The sequence below is a fragment of the Antechinus flavipes genome, chromosome 3 (assembly GCF_016432865.1).
Source record: "Antechinus flavipes isolate AdamAnt ecotype Samford, QLD, Australia chromosome 3, AdamAnt_v2, whole genome shotgun sequence".
Taxonomy (NCBI): Eukaryota; Metazoa; Chordata; class Mammalia; order Dasyuromorphia; family Dasyuridae; genus Antechinus; species Antechinus flavipes.
In genome coordinates, this window is record NC_067400.1 from 624,985,614 (window position 1) to 625,006,051 (window position 20,438).

Genomic DNA, 20,438 nt, shown 5'->3' on the forward strand with positions numbered 1-20,438 from the left:
TTGCTTTCCTTCTAATCTTGGCTACATTATCTTTGTACAAAATCTTTTTAATTTAATGCAATTGAAATGATCTATTTTATACTTCATAATTCTTTTTTATCCATAAATTGTTCCATTCATAAATCTGATAGGTAATATGTTCCATGTTCTTTTCATTTTCTTGTGATAATTGTTTTTCTATGTCTATCCATTTTGACCTATCTTGGCAAATGGTTTAAGATACTAGTCTATGTTCAATTTCTGTCAGACTCCTTTACAAGATTTCCCGGAAATTTTTACCAAATAATAAATTCATATCTCCAAAACTTAATCTTTACATTTGTAAAACACAAGGTTATGATAATAATTTACTATTGTATATTGTATGTCTTTTCTGTCTATACTAATCTATCTTTCTCTTAGCCAGTACCAGATTTTGATAATCACTATCATGTAATATAGTTTAAGATCTGGTATTTTCTTCTGATTTCTATTGCAATATAATATTGCAAAAATAATGTTGAATATTCATGATGCATAGTGTAGTTTCCCTGTTTATCCCTTTTAATTGCATGTTTTTAGCTTTAATTCTGTTTAGAAATCATAATTGCTTTTTCTAGTCCACTCCTTTAACTGTGTGTACCTCTCGTTTTTAATTATTTCTTGTAAACAGCATGTTGTTGGATTTTTACTTTTAATCCATTCTGCTGGATTCAGTTATAGTTCATCCCATTCACATTCAATGTTATAATGACTAGTTTTATATTGTCCTCATCCTAGTTTTCCTCACTATTTATTCTATTTACCTTTCCCTCCTCAAATGACTAATTTATACTAATTATAACTGTCTTTGCATCCTGTTCCCTAACTTACCCACTCCCAAGAATCCCTCCTTTATTGTGGTTAAGTGACTTGCCCAGAGTCACACAGCCAGGAAGTGTTAAATGTCTGAGGGCAGATTTGAACTCAGGTCCTCCTGACGTCAGGGTTGGTGCTCTATCCATTTCACCACCTAGCTGCCCCCACTTTCCTACTTCTTGATCTACATACTATTCTAAAAATCCCTCCCTCATCCTATTCCTTGCCCTTCTAATTTTCTCTCTCTCTCTCTCTCTCTCTCTCTCTCTCTCTCTCTCTCTCTCTCTCTCTCTCTCTCTCTCTCTCTCTCTATATATATATATATATATATATATATACACTACCCCAATAATAACAATCTTGAGCATAAAAATTTTTTCTCATATAAAAATTAAAGTTTGACCTATTGGGTCTCTTGTAATTGGTCTTTAGTGTTTGCTTTTTTTATCCTTGATCTTATATGTCAGATTTTCCACTAAGTTGTTTTTCAAGTCATTAAATTTCCCCTCCTCCCCTCCTTTTTCCCATTCAGGATCCTCAGCTTTGCTAGGCAAATTATTCTTGGTTGCAAGCCCAGCTCCTTTGCTCTTTGAAATGTGGTGATCCAAGGGTCTTTTAATGTAGAAGCTGCTAGATCTCATATTATCCTGATTATAATTCCACAGTATTTAAATTGTTTTCTTGTTGCTTGCAGTATTTTTTTCCTTAACCTAGAAACTTTGAAACTTGGCTATAATATTGCTATAAATTTTTATCTTGAGATCTTTCAGGTGGTGATCAATGTTTTTTTCTTTTTTATTTTTTCCTCTTGTAGTATTTCAGAACAATAAAAAGTATTTTTTTCTTAACTGTTTTTTTTACTATATAACAAATAGCTGCTTTTAAAAAAAATCATAATTTTCAACTAGTCCAACAATTCTTATCTTGTGTTTCCTCAATCTTTTTTTCCAAATCAGTTGTTTTTCTAATGAGATGTGCCACATTCACTTTTATTTTTTTCCTTCTTTTGCTTTTATTTCTTGGTGTCACAGCATCATTAGATTTCCCCTTATTCAAATCTATTTTTTTTAAGTAATAGCTTTTTATTTTCAAAATACACACAAAGGTAATTTTCAACATTTACTCTTACAATACCTTATATTCCATATTTTTCTCCCTCCCCCTAGACAGGACATCCAATATATGTTAAACATGCACAGTATTTTCCTCCACACGTATCATGCTGCACAAGAAAAATCAGATCAGAAAGGAAAAAAAAGGCAAGCAAACCACCAAAACATACTAAGTGGTGATCCACATTCAGTCCTCTTTCTGGATGCAGATGGCTCTCTTCATCGCAAGTTCACTGGTCCAATTCTCCTTTTTGAGGAGTTATTTCCTTAAATTTTGGTATTTTTTCCTCAATTGGTTGACTTTCATGTCTTGCTCTTTCCTCCCCACGCCCTCCCAATTTTTCCTCAACCTTTCTCATTTGACTTTTTAAGGTCTTTTAAAAAGCTCTTTAAAGAACTTTTTTTGGGCATTTGAAGCTTTTTTTTGGGGGGAGGGTGCTTTTTGTTTTTCACTGCAAAAACTCTTGTTCCCCAATCTCCATCTCGTGGCCGTGAATTTCAGGCCTCTGCCCTGGAATGGAACAGGAAGCCAGATACTCTGCTCCCTGTCCCTCAACCTGGCCAGCGCTTACTCCCCACCCCCAGGTGCAACCTGGGACTGTGTCTGGCACCCAGCAGCAACCCAGAGTGCTCCATCCTTCCCCACTCTGCTGTTTGATCCTCACATTGGGCAAGTGAAAGTTTTTGCACACAAGATGACAATAGGGCACCAAACACTTCTTAGCTGGGTGACTCTGGCCAAGTCACTTAGCCCCAAATGCTTCATTCCCAACCCACCTGCCTCCCAAGAAGCTCCATCAGACTCCTACCTCCAGGGGTTTGCACTTCCATGGGGCAGGCCTCCAGAAGGTTTGTTCTTAAAGCACTTCCCAGTTATCTTATGCTTTCAAAATTCCCTTTGAGATGGGGGGAAGAACTCAGAGAGTCCAGTGTTTATTCTCTTCTGATTATCTATTTAAATTAGGTCTATTTTTGCTTTTGCATTTTATTTTATACTTCAGTTGAAGCATAATAGTTCCTGGACCAGCCCCTTATCTTAACTCTGTGTGTAAATCTTTCTGTTTGAAGTGTTTATTGCAAACAGCATATTGTTATATTCTGATTTCTAATCCATTGTTTTCATCTTTTATGAATGAGATCATTTCCATTCAAATTCAGCTACATTTGCTGTTTCCTATCTTATGCTTCTTTTTTTTACCCTTCCTCAAGAATCTTTTAAATAGATCTTCTCTTTTCTCTGTCTCATGGGGGGACATCTATGTATGTATGTGTGTATATGTGCATTTTTCCCTCTCTGAACCAGTTCAGATGAAAGTTAACTTGAAGGGTTTCCTGCTACTTCCTCCCACCCCCCATTGTTACATAAATTCTTCTTCATGCACCCCATTTATGTGAGGTGGTGCTATCTCACCTTCACCCCAGGAACCTACACAATTTTTTAGACTCACACTGTCACATTCTAGCTTGGACATCTCATCTAAAAAGGGACCAATACAATCCTTCAGTTGTTTGTTATAAAGAAAAATAAAAGCAAACAAGAGCAAACTATGCACACTGCACTGAAATAGAAAACACTATTAAATATCATGTGTCTCTCTTATCAATTCAATGACTAAACTGACTCCTGAGGACATCTAACATGCATTAGGCAAATCTAGATGCAGTAACTACAAACACTGCACACTTAATAAATGCTTGCAGAATTAATCTTCAGTGCTCTGGCAGACAGCCTTTTGTCAATCATTCTATTCCTAAGGCTGTTCGCCAGCATGTATTTGTTGATAGAATAAATGTTCTTAACTCTGAAGGACTAAATTGATGATTCTCTAAGGTTTCATCCTATTCCTGGTGTCCTAAATAATGGAGACAACAGAATTGGGTTTTCTTTCCCATAATTGCTCTCTTGCAGGGTTTGAAAAATCATGACGATGAGAGAAAATGTCTTGTCCTAGATCTTGTTGTTCACATCGGGCAGAAGTCCTTCCTAAGCTTGCTTTCTTGTATGAATTCTCTGATGTTGAGTCAAGTTTTCCCTCTGTCTGAAGAGCTCACATCGATTACAAGTCTCTCTCCAGAATGAGTTCTCACTTTTTGGGTAAAATGCTTCTTTTTTGTGGAAGGCATTCCCACATTCGGAACATTTAGAGAGTTTCTCTCCAGTATGAATTTTCGCATGCTGGGTCAAACTTGATTTACACTTGAAGGTATTCCCACATTCATTACAATTAAAAAGGCTCTCTCCATTATGGATCTTCAAATGTCGAGTAAGATGTGGCTTTCTGTAGAAGGCCTTCGTACAATCAGAACATTTATGAGGTTTCTCTCCGGTGTGAATCTTGGCGTGCTGGGTTAGAGACGACTTTAACATGAAGGTTTTCCCACATTGGTTACAATGAAAAGGTTTCTCTCCTGAATGGCTTTTTATGTGTTGAGTGAGAAGGGCCCTTCGGGAGAACGCCTTTGCACATTCAGAACACTCGTAAGGTTTCTCTCCGGTGTGAATCCTCACATGCAATGTCAGAGATGACTTCAACATGAACGTTTTCCCACATTCGTTACAAATAAAAGGTTTCTCTCCAGTATGGCCTCTCATATGGTGAATAAGATACGCCCTTCGGTAGAAAGCCATGGCACATTCAGAACATTCATAAGGCTTCTCTCCAGTATGAATCCTCACATGCTGGGTTAGAGACGACTTAAACTTGAAGTTTTTCCCGCAATCTTTACAATTATAAGGTCTCTCCCCCGTATGAATTCTCATATGTGGACTAATCTGTGCCTTTTTGTAGAAGGGCTTCCCACATAGAGGACATTCGTAAGGTTTATCTCCAGTATGAATCTTCATATGGTGGATTAGAGATGACTTAAATATGAAAGTTTTCCCACATTCATCACAATTAAAAGGTCTCTCTCCAGTATGTTTTCTCACGTGGGAGTTAAAATGTGCCTTTTTGTAGAAGGACTTCCCACATTCAGGACATTCGTAAGGTTTATCTGCGGCATGAATTTTCATATGCTGGGTAAGACCTTTTTTGCTGCTGAATGCCTTCCCACATTCATTACAAATAAAAGGCTTTTCTCCAGTATGAACTCTCATGTGTTTAGTAAAACGCGTCTTCAGGAAGAAGACCTTTCCACACTTAGGACATTTATATGATTTCTCCCTGGAATGGGTTCTCTGATGTTCAGTAAGAAGTTGTTTCCTCGGGAAGGCCATCCCACATTCACTACATTGATAATGTTTCTTCCTGGTACGGATTCTCCGATTTTCAGTGAGTTCTGGCTTCTTGTGGAAAGCCTTCCCACATTCATGATGTTGATGAGATTTCTCTCCTGAATGAGAAAGAGCTGCCCACGGAAACTGCTTTCCATCCCTATGACACTCAGAAGTTTTCTCCCCAGTATGAATTTGGGGATCCTTTGTAAATTCATTGCTTCCTTTGAAGTCCTCGCCATATTTAAGATATTTACAAGTGTTCTCTCTTCTGTCAATCCTGTAATGAGAAAAAAGGGATTGGTGGTGATCGTAAACCTTACTGTAATCATGTTCACAAGCTTTTTTTGTAATAAGAATTCTCTGATGTCCAATAAATTATATACTGGGGGATGGGATGAGGAGAGAGAGGGGAAGAGGGAAATATGACATTATGAGATTTTTCTCCAGAATCTATTATTAGATAAGAATTCATAGATTGGAATTAGAGACTTTTCTTTAATATACAGACAGTTCTCACTTTATATAAATGAACTGTTATGCAGACCTCTACATAAAGTGATTTTTACATAATGAGAATTTGCCCCTAGCCAATCACTTCCTTTACCCTACATGACAAAGGCATATTTGCACAAGCATAAAATGTGCTAGAATGCAGACATATTAAATATTGTGCCATAAGCAGAATTAGGAAATGAAAGGTAAAATTAATAAAGTATGCACAGTACTGTGCAGGAAAGTAGCTTTTTTAACTGGAGGTTGGCAGCACAATTTTATTTTAAGAAGCTTTCAAGATATGTTTAGACAGTGCCTCTCTTTTTTTCCTCCTATATTTGACGATAGCAAGCAATATTATCTTCAACTAGTCTTTGAATTTTAAAAAATCTTGAAGCCTTTGGATCCATCTTTTCAATAGAAGAAAAAAATTGACTCAAATGATGAGATACTGCTGCCAGCTGTTTCACTGTGAACCTTTTCGGTTCGATCTCAGCTTCCAAAACTTCCTTTTTTGCATGTTTGCAGCCGTGGTGAAAATATAAGGACCACTGTTGAACACAGGGAGAGGTACAGTATCACTCACTGTCTGCAGACATGGGGGAACTGACTTAAAGAGATGCTTCTCAGCTTCCCACACCTTTTGTGCTGCCTCCATCATACAGTGCCTTATTGTACAGCATCTGCTTTGCATAAAGAAAATTTTCTAATTTTTTTTCAAAATGAGGATATCCTTTAGAATCCTTTATGTAAAGTTTAATTTGCATAATATGAATTTATAGAAAGTGAGAACTGCTTATTAATTTGATTATTCTCAAATATATTTTATGATCTTTATTAAGGTCAAAGTGAGAACTGTCTGTATTAATTTGATTACTCTCAAACATATTTCATGATCTTTATTAAGGTCAAAAGTGAGAACTGTCTGTATTAACTGGATTGCTCTCCAAAACATATTTCATGATCTTTATTAAGGTCTTTATTAATAATAATCTTTACTAAGGTCAAAGTCAAAGAATCTGATGCCTCCATTATAGTTAGAAAATATTTTAGTTGGGTAAAATTCCCATTACAGTGATTTTGGTCTGATAACAGATTAAATGTATTTTTATATTTATAGAGACTCTTTCCTATAGACCTGCTCTGCTGTGGAAAAAAACTCAATACAGGCTCAAGTTTTTTTAACATTAACATTAACAATTTAACATTAACAAGCTTTTTACTACACTCATGGTCTCTCAAATTTATTTGGATTTTTTAGGACATTTCACTTACCAAGAATGTTCTTCCTTAGAGCCCTGATGTTTGCCCACACTGACACCATGTTTCCAGGCTTCTTTCCAGCTGGAGGTCAACATACTAGCACTTTTGACATTTTTCTGAGAAAATGTCTCCAGAGAAATGCTCTCCTTTATAGATGTTTCCATGGTTTCCAACCTAGTTTCACCATCTGCAAGTAAATAAAAATGTTTATATCTCTTCCCCCATATCCACCTACTGTTTTTGTTTTTGTTTTTTTTTTTTTTTTTTGTAGCTGACAAATCTCCTCAATGTAGAAATGTTTTATCATCAAATATAAATCCTACCAGAATCATATCTTTGGGGAGTCTTTCATATTCATCCTTACAATAATCTGGAGAGAGGGGAAACTCGGTTTTTATATATTCCAAATGTGGCTAAAGAAATTTAATGGGTAAGTAATTAGTGACAGAAATGAATTAAAGCCTGGGCCTTTTCATTTCTATTTTAGAAAATGGCAAATTGAAGATAAAATTCCATAGGAAAAAAATTGAAATCCATATTCATAGGGACAAAATATTATTGTTAGACATAGAAAACCTAAAAGGTTTTATAAAAGGCAAAAAATTTTCAGTACTCAATTATTCCAAACTGTGATAAAAAATTCTTAAAAGAACTGCAAACTATTAAAAATCTATTAATATATAGAAAAATGCTCCAAATCACTAATAAGAGAAACTCAAATCCAAACAGCTCTTAAAGTATCTATATCACATTGTGAAAATGACTAAGATGAGAATAGTCAATGATAGAGGGACTTTTGGAAGGCGCAGTAGGGCATTGTGGTTGACCTGTGAATCAATACAATTATTTGGAAAGCAGCTTGGAATTATGTAAATAAAGGGACTAAAATGCCCATGCTATTTGGCTCAGCCTACTGCTTGGCTTTTGCCAACAAAGAATCCATTAATAAAAAATTATATAATTAAAGATTACATCCACATAAACCAAAAGATTTTTAGTAGCACTTTTTGTGATGGCTAAGTGTGGGAAACAAAGTAGACAACATGCCAAAATTTGTGGAATACTGTCAAAGCAGTACTGAGAGGAAAATTTATATCTCTAAATGCTTATATTAAGAAAAGAAAAAACAGATCACTATTGGTCATGCAACTCAAAAAAACCCCTAGAAAAACAAGAAATTAAAAAACCCAATTAAATACCAAAGTAGAAATCCTAAAAATCAAAGGAGAGATGAAGAAGTTTTGAGTTCAAATTGAGCTTAAGATGCTTACTAGCAGGAGATTCATTGGTCCCAGAATTCTTACTTATCAGCAAATATCTCCCAGGGTTTCCCTGATGATCAAATGAGATATATTTATTAACAGGCTTTAAATTTAAAAAACATTCTCTTTGGAATTGTCTTGGACCATTATTGTTGAAAAGAGCTAAGTCATTCATAGCTGCTCATCACACTATGTTGCTGATGCTGTGTATGTTTTCTTGGTGATGAAAGAATTTTCAGGAAGAAGGTCTGGTCCAAGAGGCTCGGGTGCACCCTCAGGCATGGGAAGTGTGGAAAAAAGCTACTTGTGCTACAAAAGAAAGGGTTTACTCCAGATGAGAGGCAGCTAAGTAGCTGCTGGGCCTGGAGTCAGGAAAACCTTAGTTCAACTCTGCCTTCAAACATGTCCCAGCTGTGTGACCCTCACCAAGTCACTTAACCCTTTTTACTACAGTTTCTTCGTCTATAAAATGAGCTGGAAAAGGAAATGGCAAACCATTCCAGTATCTTTGCCAAGAAAACCCCAAATAGATTCATGAAGGGTCAAACACAGTCATCAACAAACAGGCTGCCATATGCAATGTCTAGACTTGTATTATCATCATGAGTAAAAGTATAGATAAAACCTTAAAATCACAAATATTCTGTCACTGATCCTCAGGGCTACCCTGTGAGACAGATGCTATTACTACCTTCCATTGACATATGAAGAAACGGAAGTATTCAGAAAAGTGCCTGGCACAGAGCAGGTGCTAAATGAATGTTTTTTAACTGAGATGAACAGTGGTTCAGTGTTGGGGGCAGGGTTCTACAGCTAGTAGGGGCTACGATTCCAACTGCACATTTGTCCATATGAAGACCAACACAAAAGGCTGACTAGAGTCCCTGACAGCTGGATGATCGGTCACTCACCTGGAAAACTGGTACGTGGGACCTTAATCACTGGTTTCCAAGGAGGGTCCCCTCTCTCCAAGTGATAGATCACGTCTGGCTTGGAAGCAGCAAGTCCTGCTCATAACAAAAGGGCAAAGAGATGGGGAAGGAGTCAGCTCAGCTTTCAATCTCAACTCTTTTTTGGGGGGGAACAGGGGAAGCTAGGTATGTCCATAGAACAAAGATAACCCCTCAAGGAGGGGCATTCTGTATTATTATTATATATTCTGTATTATTATAGTATTACTTATAACAATATAATATTCTTCTGTATTTTATATTATATATTATTAGATATTCTGTTTTTTGTTCTTAGAAATTATGGGAGATGTGTCCTGGATTTGGGATTTATTAAAAAATCCACCAGTGGAGTGGACCCGTTGCAGGATATAAGAGTAGAACATGTCCCATCTTTTGAGTATCAGCACTTGAACTTTGGGGGCCAATCTTAGACATATGGAAACAGAGTAGAAAAAGTAGAGGCTCAAGTAATGATGCTTTCAATTTTGTAAAGCAAAAACTTTCCATAAAGTGTAAACGCCACAAAGGCAGTAAGTCTCCATCCCCTCACACGGGGCCTGGATGGTAGAATTGCTTTCACACAGGAGCACGTAATAGGAGCACTTTCCGTCTCTCGGATGTAAAAGGACTAGCAATCTGAGGTCTGTGCTCACCAAACAATGAGCAGAACTCATTGTTCTCCCTGAGCATTCCCAGTGGAAAGTTCATCCCACAGGTAGACTCTGGCTCACCCAGGAAAGTTGTTCTTACCCAGATAGACCAGGTGCCCATAATTCTCCAGCATCACATCCCTGTACAGCTCCTTCTCAGAAGGGTCCAGGTAGCCCCACTCCCCTGGAGTGAAGTCCACGGCCACATCCTTGAATGTCAATGATTCCTACAACAACAAATCCATTTGTGCTCATTCACAGGATCTCCCCTTAAAGAAGCATAACGTTCTAATGATTAATTTCCAGGGAGAAAGAATATGGCAAGGTCCATGATGAATCAGATGTTATTTCCACTGGGTACCAAGCAGAATCCTTGCTATTTTCCAAGTGCTCAATTTTAAAATAATTGAATCATGTTCACTATGGCAACCCCAATGGGAGACTTCCCCTTTACTCCAAAATTACACTGCACACTGTGAGTTCATAAGTACTGAATGCTTCAGTGTAACTCGTGTCCCTGCAATTGAGCTAAGCATTAAAACTGAATTTATACTGAGCTTTGAGGTGACCAAAAATCTTTTATATCAATCATAAAGGAATGGAAAATCATCTATCAGGCAGTCTGAATTGATTGAATAGAACAACAATAATAATGATAATTAGAATAATATTTATATAGCGCTTCGAGTTTTGTAAAATTCTCTACAAATATTATTTTTTTCTCACTAAAATTCTGAGATGGGTTATATTATTATCCCATTTTTACAAATAAGAAAACCGAGGCAGACAGTAAAAAGTGATTTGTGCAGGATCATACAGCTATGCCAAATCTAAGCAGTCCCTGCACTCATGGAGCTTACATTGTTATAATAGGGATAGGACACTTGGACGGAGGGAATGGTGACCAAGGAGAGATTTTGGTTTGGAAATTTACAGAGATGCTGAGCAGAACCGTAAGGTATGGAATAATAAGTTCTTTCCAGTGCCCAATCGCAGAAATAGCCTCGATGTGAACTGGAAAGGCCATTTGGTGTAGAAGACAGAGAGCTAGTCTTGAAAGATGAAAAATCTGGATTCAAGGCTTTCCTTTGACACAGGTTCTGTAACATTAGACTGGTCAATCTACCTCTCACTATTTTAGAAATCTCCCTAAGCCCATAAAGTTCAGAGAAAGTGCCCACCTGCAGGGGAAGGGGCTTCCTCCCAGGGAACAACCTTACCCAAAGAAATCAACCAATTTAACCCAACACCCAATTGAGATATGACAATATATAAAATATAATCGCAAAAAAAAAAAAGCAAATTGGACTTCCTGTAAAAGAACTACTTTTGAAAAAAAAAAAAGACCCACCCTGGTTCCAGATGAATGTCTCAGTCTCTTCTCTCTATTGGCTGTCGACATCATGGTTGACTTAGAACACTGTTGGGAATCAGCAAAGAAATCAGGTGAGAAAATAATTTCAATAAAGAAGATTGCAGAGTAAACTCTTGATGTTACCATCTCCCACAAACACAGCCCCTCCATGTTAAAGAATTCAAGAGATTCCCCTCTGTGTTTCCCTTTCTTTCTCTGCCTTACCAGCTGAAACTTTACTTTTCATCTTCAGTATGACCTTTAATCAATTCCTTACCTTCACAGTTCTCTCCCAGGTCATCTCACCTGGACTAGCCATTGTTGCCTCTTTTTTTTCCATCTGGACACTTTAAGGTAATTCAGGAATTTACTGATGGGAGAAGTGGGCAAGCATGGCAGATGGATGTTTCAAGGTGAGGAAGTCCCAGAAACTGAAGGAAATTCTAGGATGTGACTAAAGCTGAGACGGAGCGTCAAAATCCATAAAATCAGAAGCACAGTCAGGAGGGAAAGGAAATGAGAAATATGTGGGCAAGAATTAGAAACAGATTTAATAGTTTGTCACAAGAATACAAAACCTCATCCAAGCAACTGAATCCATGACAATTTGGATGAACCAAAAAGAAGTTAATTACTTTATAAAACAAGGAATATTAAAGACCAAAAGCTGAAAAATAGAAGAAAAAGTAAGGAATCTCTAATCAATTGGGCTAGAAAACAGAGCAAGATAGATATATGAAAAATAGTCAACAGACCAGCTGAACACAATGACTCCCCCCAAAGCATCTAAGCATCAAAAAAATCATGAAATAAAACTATCCAGATAGAACAAGAGAATAAAATGAAAATAGAATCCACAAATGAAAATTTCCAAGAACATTACTGCCAAAATCTAAGATTCCAGGTCAAAGGGAAAAATACGGTCAGAAGTCAGAAAGAAAGTATTAAAGAAACAAGGAGTCATAATAAGAATCACTTCTGACAATAGCCACCACCATGAAGAAGCAAAGAGCTTACAATTCAGTATTACAAAAGGCAAAAGATACAAGTTTATAACCAATAATGCCAGAAAGTCCGAATATAATCAAATAAATGGGAAAATGGATCGTTAATGAAATAGGGGAATTTCTAAGCATTATGGATAAAAAGATCAGCCCTTCACAGAAAATGAGAAATACAAATATAGGAGTCTAGTGAAAGGGGAAAAAAAAAGGAATGCAATCAAGCATTCAAGCAGGGATTTCAGTGAGGAGAAGGGGGAGGAAACAGAGACAGAGAGAGACCGAAATGCAGAGAGAAAGAGAGAGGGGAGAGAGAGATGATGGGAACAACCAAGTGAAAACAGGAGTGGATGAAACCAAAGCTGGGTCTTAGCAAAGGGAAAGGATGCCAGTAACTCAAGAGATTAGAGGAATCAAAAGTTCAATGGGGATGACATCCAGGAGGCAGAATATAAGGAGAAAGAAAGAGAAAACTCAGTGAAAATGACCTAATTTTGCCTGATCTAACATGAGTCAAAGTCCTCATTTTAGATGGTGACAGAATGGGCTGCCATAGGAACCTGGAAGAGAAGGGGAAGAGCCACAGAATGGATAGAATACAGGGTCGGGTTTAGGGAGGAAAAGGAAGTACATCATCTAGCTGAAGGGAGGGGAGTTCCCACTTGAGGTGAGATGAGATGAGTTTTCCTTAGAGTAGATCTGGCAGCGCAGTTTGGGGACTTCTCCACTCTATTCAGTAGCATGGAAGTAGGAGAGGGGAATATCATAGGGCCGATCTTTAAAGAACTTAATTGGTGGGAGAATAAGGAGAGCAGAGGATAATATATGACTGAACTAGATCAGGAAAGTGTCAAGATTGGAATGACAATTCATACAACCATCACTTCATCCTGTATGGCTCAGTTTCCTCATTTGTAAAATGAGATGGCGAAGGACATGGCAAATCATTCCAATATTTTTGCCAAATAATCCCAACTGGGACCACAAAGAGTCGGACGTGACTGAAAATGAATGAAGAACTTCACTAAGTTCACTAAAGTATCAAGATTGGGGCAGTGTAAAACCAATCAGGGGAGTAGAGGGGTTCGAGTGAATGAAAAATATGTTTAGGAGCAGAAAGGCATAGGGAGACATCCAGTGGTAACAGGTGGAGGGGACAAAGGAAATTGGAGAGTTCCTGACCGTGGAAAGTAGACGATGGTATGGGGGCAGGTAGGAATCGCAGTCATTTCTTGCCAACTTCATGGGATGTCACTTAAGAAATCCTCCAACAACCCGGATGTCTAACGCTGAAATTACTGGAGGAATTAAATATAACAAACCACGCAAGGACACGGTCCCTGTCACTGTTGTGACAACAGGACATTCACTACAGTTGCAGTCTGGTTTACATAAGTTCCCTTAAGTGCTAATTTGTCTCCATGGAAGCTGCCCCTCCCACATTAAGATCATCACTTCCAACTTTAATCGGTACCATCTCCCTTAGCCTTAGACTGGAAGGTGGGAGGGAGTTTCAAATTCCTCCACTCTCTTCTTTGACAGAGGTGGAAACTGGACTCTCTCTTCATTCCACTTGGCAGAGCCATTGGTTCTGTACCCCCTGCTGTCCCATTTCCCTACCTACCTTAGCCAGGCTTTACTGCCTCCTGCATGTTTTCTCCATCTCTAAGTTCCTTAAAGACAGAAACTATCTTTTATTTAATAATAATCAAAATAATTTTTAAATCTTGTTATAATAAGTAATAATTTTGTTAATTCTTGTTATAAATTTACTATACCAGTAGGTGCTTAATAAATGTTGGATTGGACGGATTGTCTAAAAACTCTTCTTTCACCATTGGAAAACTGATTCTTATCTGTAATGGGCTGAAGCTCAAGTTGATGCACTGAGGTCCCAAGCACATGAGGCTAAATAGTAATTGGACCCTACTCTATTAATATATATGCTTGGAGAAAGAATGGCCCCGCCCACTCTTTGTGCAAGTTCTTGATGTGTTGTATAGGAAATGACGATTTTGGTGGGTGGGGGCAGAGGGGCAGAGAGAGAGGTGGAAAGAGACTGCTGGCCGGGTCCTGTCGCAGCTGCTCACATTGCTATCGCGATCACCCTTCACCTCCACAAATAATAAAGATTGAAGATTTTCCCTTAACCTGAATTCCTGACTCCGGCTGATTTTAAAATACGCGGTCATCACACTTATCCACTTCTCCTGCCCTTGAAAAGGAAATGACTTTTCATTCAGATAATAAACTCTGCCGACTGAATAGTAAATATTCCTCATTAACCCCCTTTTCCCCCTTGATTTATTTCTTCCCCCCTTCTCCCTTTCCAGTCAAACTGACTTCTTATCTCTACTAAGAAGTTATCACGTGTTAATCTGCTGGGTATTCTAGGCAGGCCTGGAGAGCCACAGAAACCAAATCTGCCCCCTGGGAAGCTGAAGTTGCCATCAGCTGGACTTCTCGGCAGGCTAAAAATGTTTGGTGCTGTCAGTTTGGCTGCTTATAATGGACCCTGAACGCCGGACCCCAATGATGGTGGAGAGAAAATTCTCCAGAAATAGCCAGAGCAGAGGGAAAACCATTCCTGTACACAGCTGAGGAGTGAAGAAGGGAGCGGAGAGTCAGAGACTGAGAAAGTGGGAAGTAAGGGTGTTTGGGGGAATAGCAGGATGCAGACTGAGTTCTCCTAAAGGGAGTAACCATGGAATTGGAGAGGGAGGTAGAGCCAGTGATCCAAAGGAGGAAAAGGGATTGAACACATTTTAGAATAAGAACAGTAGAGAACCAGTATTTGGAATCTGGGATATTAATTCCCTCCCCTCTGGGGACACAAAGGGGTTTGGGGACAGCATGAGAGCAGGGGCCACCGGTACTGCCAGAGAGGCTTCTCTGAGCAGTGATTAGTGCATTGATTGCTAAGGTGCCTGCTACGGGAGACACTGTGATTCGGACATTGATTATAGATATCAAAATATTCTGACATTCAGTCCAACTTCGGGGGCTGGACAACAGCTTGGTGACTCAAAGACAGACAAAGATCTTATATGTATATGACAAAGATTTTATATATATATTAATACATGCCAAAATATTCTGACATTCAATCCAACTTCAAGGGACTGGACAACAGCTTGCTGACTCAAAGACCAGATAGACAAAGATCTTATAGATAGATAAATAGATAGATAGATAGATAGATATGATAAAGATTTTATATATATATATATACATATATATATATATATATATTATAAAATACATGCCAAAATATTCTATCATTCAGTCCAACTTCAAGAAGCTGGACAACAGCTTGGTGACTCAAAGACCAAATAGACAAAGATCTTATAGATAGATAGATAGATATGATAAAGATTTTATATATATATTATAACATACATGCCAAAATATTCTATCATTCAATTCAACTTCAAGGGACTAGACAACAGCTTGCTGACTCAAAGACCAGACAGACAAAGATCTTATAGATAGATAGATAGATAGATATGATAAAGATTTTATACATATATATATATATATTATAAAATACATGCCAAAATATTCTATCATTCAGTCCAACTTCAAGAAGCTGGACAACAGCTAGGTGACTCAAAGACCAGATAGACAAAGATCTCATGGATAGATAGATAGATAGATAGATAGATAGATATGATAAAGATTATATATATATATATATATATATTATAAAATACATGCCAAAATATTCTGACATTTAGCCTAACTTCAAGGGGCTGGACAACAGCTTGCTGACTCAAAGACCAGACAGACAAAGGTCTCGTGCACACATCTATATGACAAAATATTCTCAGTCGCCCTTTTGGTTGTAGCAGAGAACTGCAAAGTGTCACGGGAGGGATTTATCGAGACCTGGAAGGACTTTTCTGAACAGATGCAGAATGAAGTGAGCAGAGCAATTGCCCTGGTAAGTTCTGCAACATTATAAAAGACAGCAGGCCGAACAGGCTTCCTGGGGGTCTGAGCACAGTCACGCAAGACTGGTGTGGGAAGCTGTCTGTTGTTTGGTCGGCTCTTGTGTTTTTGTTTTGTTTTGTTTTTAGGGAAAGTACCTTCCACAAGGGAAAGGAAATAGACGTGCGTGTTGGGGAGCTGGGGGACTTAGTGAAACCATCGAGATTTACGCGTAATAAACACCGAAGGTTTCACATTCAATTCTCTCTTGCCCTTCGGTGCCTTTGGAAATGTTCTTGTTTGCCGATGCCTGTCAAGGGCTTAAACCCGGCTGGGGTCTTCTGGGCCCTCGTGCCACTGCTGCCGTATCCGCTTTCCTCTCCTGCAGACGGAGCTGGGAAGGGAGAGGGGAAAGGTCCTAGCTTTCTGGCCATGCCCCAAAAGAGAAGCGCCTGCCCTCGAGGCACTGAGCTAACCAAGAGAAGGTCTGTAGAGTCAGGCTTGGAAACTCCGCCCAGAAAGAATAATATCTCCCCGCCCTGCTCCCTCTGGAGTCTCAAGAAGCAGAAAGTTCTGAGTGTGCTTTCATCCAATCCTCTGAACCCGTCTTCTTTCCACTGCTTCCCATCCCTTTCCCTCTCTAGGCTTGAGCTGAGCTGAAAGGAGCCTGAGGAGCCATGGATGGTTCTATGGGGATGGAGAGGAACCTTGGGTCTGAAATGGGGGCAGGGGAAATAGTTCAGCTTACTGGGTCTGAGGCAGAAATGGTGGCTGGAGACAAAGATCTTATAGGAGAGAGTCCAAGAGGGAGTGAAAGGGAGAAAGCAGGTAAAGTGTGGCTAAGGAAGCAGGTACCCAGATAAAGGGAGCAGGGGGAGGGGCTAGGAAGTAATATACACAGGACAGCTGTAAAGAATTGCGGGGTGGGGTAGGTTTGGGAGTTGGGTGCGGGAGCCCCTTATTTGAAGGTAAGGCCCCCTGTGGCCCCCCGAGTCCCCGGGATTGGCCTGGGATGATGGAGTCCCGAGTTCTGTGTCCTTACAGGAAGGATCTCAGGGTCAAGGGACGGATGGCGGGAGGGATCGGGGTCCCAGGGAGCCAAGACAGAGACGGAAGCCTGGGGGAGATGACTTCTGGGTCCCCCAGAGGGCTGAGATTTGGAAAGGAAGAAAACCTGGCTCTCTTAAAGGGAGGGGCAGGGGAAGGGACTAGAGGTAGGGCGGGGAGTCGGAGACAGGGGTCTGCTGGGGAGCTTGGTAAGAATCCCAAAGGCCTCAGCGCGTTTGGGGAAAGCCGTCCCCCCGTCCTTGAGGGGAAGCTGGGTGCTGGCTGGGGTATTCCAAGCCTACGGTGCCTCCCCCTCCCCCAGCCCCGGGACCTGTGGGGAAGCCGGAACATTTGGGGCGATGTCTGCGTCCTGCAGAGGACCTGGGATCGGCGGGGGGAGGGAGGGGACCCGGATCTCGTAAGAGGGGAGGGGAGGTCGGGGCGCCTGGGTTCGGAAGTGGGGCGGGACCCAGGCGCCTGAGATCTGCTGGGGAGCCTGTCCAGGGCTCGGAAGGGCCGGAGCAGAGAAGGGGGCACCAGAGAGGGCAGCCCCCAAGAGGAAGCTGGGGGGGGGCGCGAATCAGGGTCCCGCTAGCCAAAGATGCCCCCGCTCCAGACCGAACGGGGAAGCCGAGGTTGGGGCGCCCGGACGAGAGCCAGGACGTCCGGGTCCCGGAGGCTGCGCGCGGCCAGCGTCCAGCCTAGGGGAGGGGGTGCCCCGGCGGCCCCGGGGGAGACTCACCACGGGGTCAGACCACCGGCAGAAGCAGCAGGAAGGGGCAGCCGAAGCGGGTGGGGCCCGGGAGCGGGCTGGGGGCGGGGTCCCGGCTTAGCCCCTGCCGGACCCGGCTCGCCCAGCCCAGGCTTCCCCTGCAGCTCTCCGTCCGCCAGCCGCTCCAGGAGGACGCCCCGGGGGCTTCGGGGAGGAGGTGCCCAGGGGACTTCCAGAAGGGGGTGCCGGGGCAAACCGAGGCCGGTCTGCGGACAGGAAGCCGGGGACCGAGGGCCAAGCAGTTTGGGGCGGGCCCTGGGGGGGAGGGTCCTAAGGACCCCGCCTCCAGTTCCCGGATTGGCCCTTTCCGCTAACGCCGTCCTCCCCGCTAGATCGGAGGGAGGCCCCTGGGCCACCGGCCCGGCCCCAGGTTTGGACGCCCAGCTTCGGGAGACCCAGGCGGGGCCGCAGTCCGGCCCGGAGCCGAGGCTGCCGTCCCAGGCTCTGACCCTCGTGCTGGCCCCACCCATCCAGGGGATGGACCTCGGGCCCGGTGCCTTCCTCCCAGCCCTCCGCCTAGGGACGCGGGAACGGCCCCTGTCACACCTGGACATCTGGGTCACGAACCTCAGCCCCAGGCCCCCGGCCCCCACCTTTGGTGCTCCCCCCGCCCCAGCGCTGCCAGCTGGGCCCTTACCCTGCCCTGCCCGCCTCCGACCAGCTTTCGGCCTCCCTCCTCCCAACCTCCTCCTCCCCCCAGAAGTCCTTGCTCCATCTTCGCATCCCCCACCTGCCCCAGCAGGCAGCTCTGCCCAGTCTCCTTCTGGGCATCCCTCCGAGTCTCCCTCGCGGCCTGGGCCCCGGGGCCTCCCTTTGCAGGGTGGGAGGCGGCGCCGTCCGCTCCGCAGGGGCCCGGGGTGAGGAGGGGGCCACGTCCTCCCCCATCTGTCAGTTCAGACTTAATTGTCTTAGGCGGCTAAGTAGCCGGAGGATGGGGGGGCGGGGCGGGGGGAGAGGGGAGGCTGTTGCTGTCCATAGGAGTCCACAAAAGCTCGTTCAAATGTTGCCTCAGATCCTCACTCAATTGTGAGACCCTGAGCAAGTCACTCGGCCCCTTAACAGCCTCAGTTTGCTTCTCTGAAAAATGGACGTCCTCACCTCACCTATACTTTTAAGGTCGTTGTTCCAACGACTTTAAAGGCTCCAAAGAGACCCGGCCTTTCTCTGTGCTCCCTCCCCCCAAGGCAAAATCCAATCCACTCTCCGGTGGGCAGCGGACGGTTTGGGAAGGGAACAGGCTCCCTCCATTTGTTTCTCTCACTCCTAAGAGCCTGAGGATGGCTGGTTGATCAATCTTTCTGCCAACAAGCACTTATTAAGCACTTCATGTATGCCAGACACGGGGTAGGGGCTGGGGATTACGAGAAAGACAGGCACTGCCTTCAGTGAGTTTCCGTGCTAGAAAAGGGAGGAGACTGGGCTGGTGGCAGTGCCCAGGAGTTGGGGGGGGCACAGGCCAGGGGTGGGGTGGGTAGCTTTGGGGGCTCCCCCATCACTGCTGGCCCATATTGAGCCGAGCACGTGATCCCTCGAACTCCCCAGAGCTTTTTCCAGACCCAAGCCTCCCAGTCACATTCTTGCCAAGCTGATTTTCTGGACCTAAGTGTTTTCCCTGGGGAATTTTACCTTATTAAAATGTCAAGATCCTTCAGGACCCCGAGTCTCTTCTTCAGTGCTGCTTTTTCCTCCATACTTGATGATAACCTGTAGATGGAGGAATTCTCTGCTTTGATCCAAAGGTTTTTTAAATATTCCTGGACCGAGGCACAGGTTGGATCTCTGGGGCCATCAGATTGGTGTCTACTCTTGGAACCCATCCCCCACTTACATCTTGTGCATCCAAACCACCGCTCTCCACCTTCTTCACAAGGAAAGCATGAGGGTCTTTGTCCAGTCCCGCGGGACTCAGTTATTGGGGGGGGGTCGAGGAGAACCCAGCCTGAAAGAGAAACGGGGGAGAAAGAAGAGCGAGACCAAGCAAGTTCTTGTCAAGGTCTCACTTTATTGTCCTCAGGATACAACTTATGTAGCAAAAGCACGAGAAAGAGAAGTAGGGTTGGGTCTGGGAAAGAAACATGGGCTAAAACTGGTTCAGTGAACAGGAACATTATGTGGTTACAATTCTCAGGATCGTTTTGCCTGATTGCAATTCTCATAATTGTTTGCCCCAGGGCGTGATTCCCTTGCAAAGTGGGGAGAAAGGCACCTGGGCTGGGGTCTAAGGTGCGGTTCCCTAGCAAAGGGGGGAGAAAGGCACCTGGGCTGGGGCCGTCAGCTTCCAACAGGTCTTTCTTCAAATCTCTACTAAAACAGAGCCCTAACACTTCCTTCTGTCTAGATGAAAAATGGTTTACAGCATGCAAACATGTCTAGAGACAACATGTCTCTAGAAGAAGAATCATTATGACACTGGCGTGTAAATTAGTTTTATAATTCCCCTCCCCCCCAAAAGTTTCTTCTAAGTATTCAGTTTTCACTCACTTGTTTGAGATCACTCAATCGTTCCCTACCTTTGGCCCAGGAGGGTTTTAAAGGCCTGAACATCAAT

At 42.3% G+C, this 20,438-nt stretch overlaps 1 protein-coding gene across 2 annotated transcripts; it reads right to left on the minus strand.

Annotated features, from left to right (window-relative positions):
* Positions 1 to 1,824: 1,824 nt before the first annotated feature.
* On the minus strand, positions 1,825 to 19,939 carry LOC127556610 (gastrula zinc finger protein XlCGF57.1-like). 2 transcript variants are annotated; one of them, XM_051989865.1, is made up of 7 exons: positions 19,719 to 19,939; positions 19,517 to 19,594; positions 11,138 to 11,206; positions 9,887 to 10,013; positions 9,095 to 9,190; positions 6,934 to 7,108; positions 1,825 to 5,443 (listed from the first exon to the last, which is right to left on the minus strand). In XM_051989865.1, the coding sequence occupies exons 3-7, from the start codon at positions 11,189 to 11,191 to the stop codon at positions 3,934 to 3,936; spliced, it is 1,962 nt and encodes a 653-aa protein (XP_051845825.1). In that variant the 5' UTR covers positions 11,192 to 11,206; positions 19,517 to 19,594; positions 19,719 to 19,939; the 3' UTR covers positions 1,825 to 3,933. The 2 variants fall into 2 exon arrangements, with proteins under 2 accessions (XP_051845825.1, XP_051845826.1); XM_051989866.1 differs by lacking the exons at positions 19,517 to 19,594; positions 19,719 to 19,939 and adding an exon at positions 17,861 to 17,941.
* Between the last annotated feature and the right edge of the window lie 499 nt (positions 19,940 to 20,438).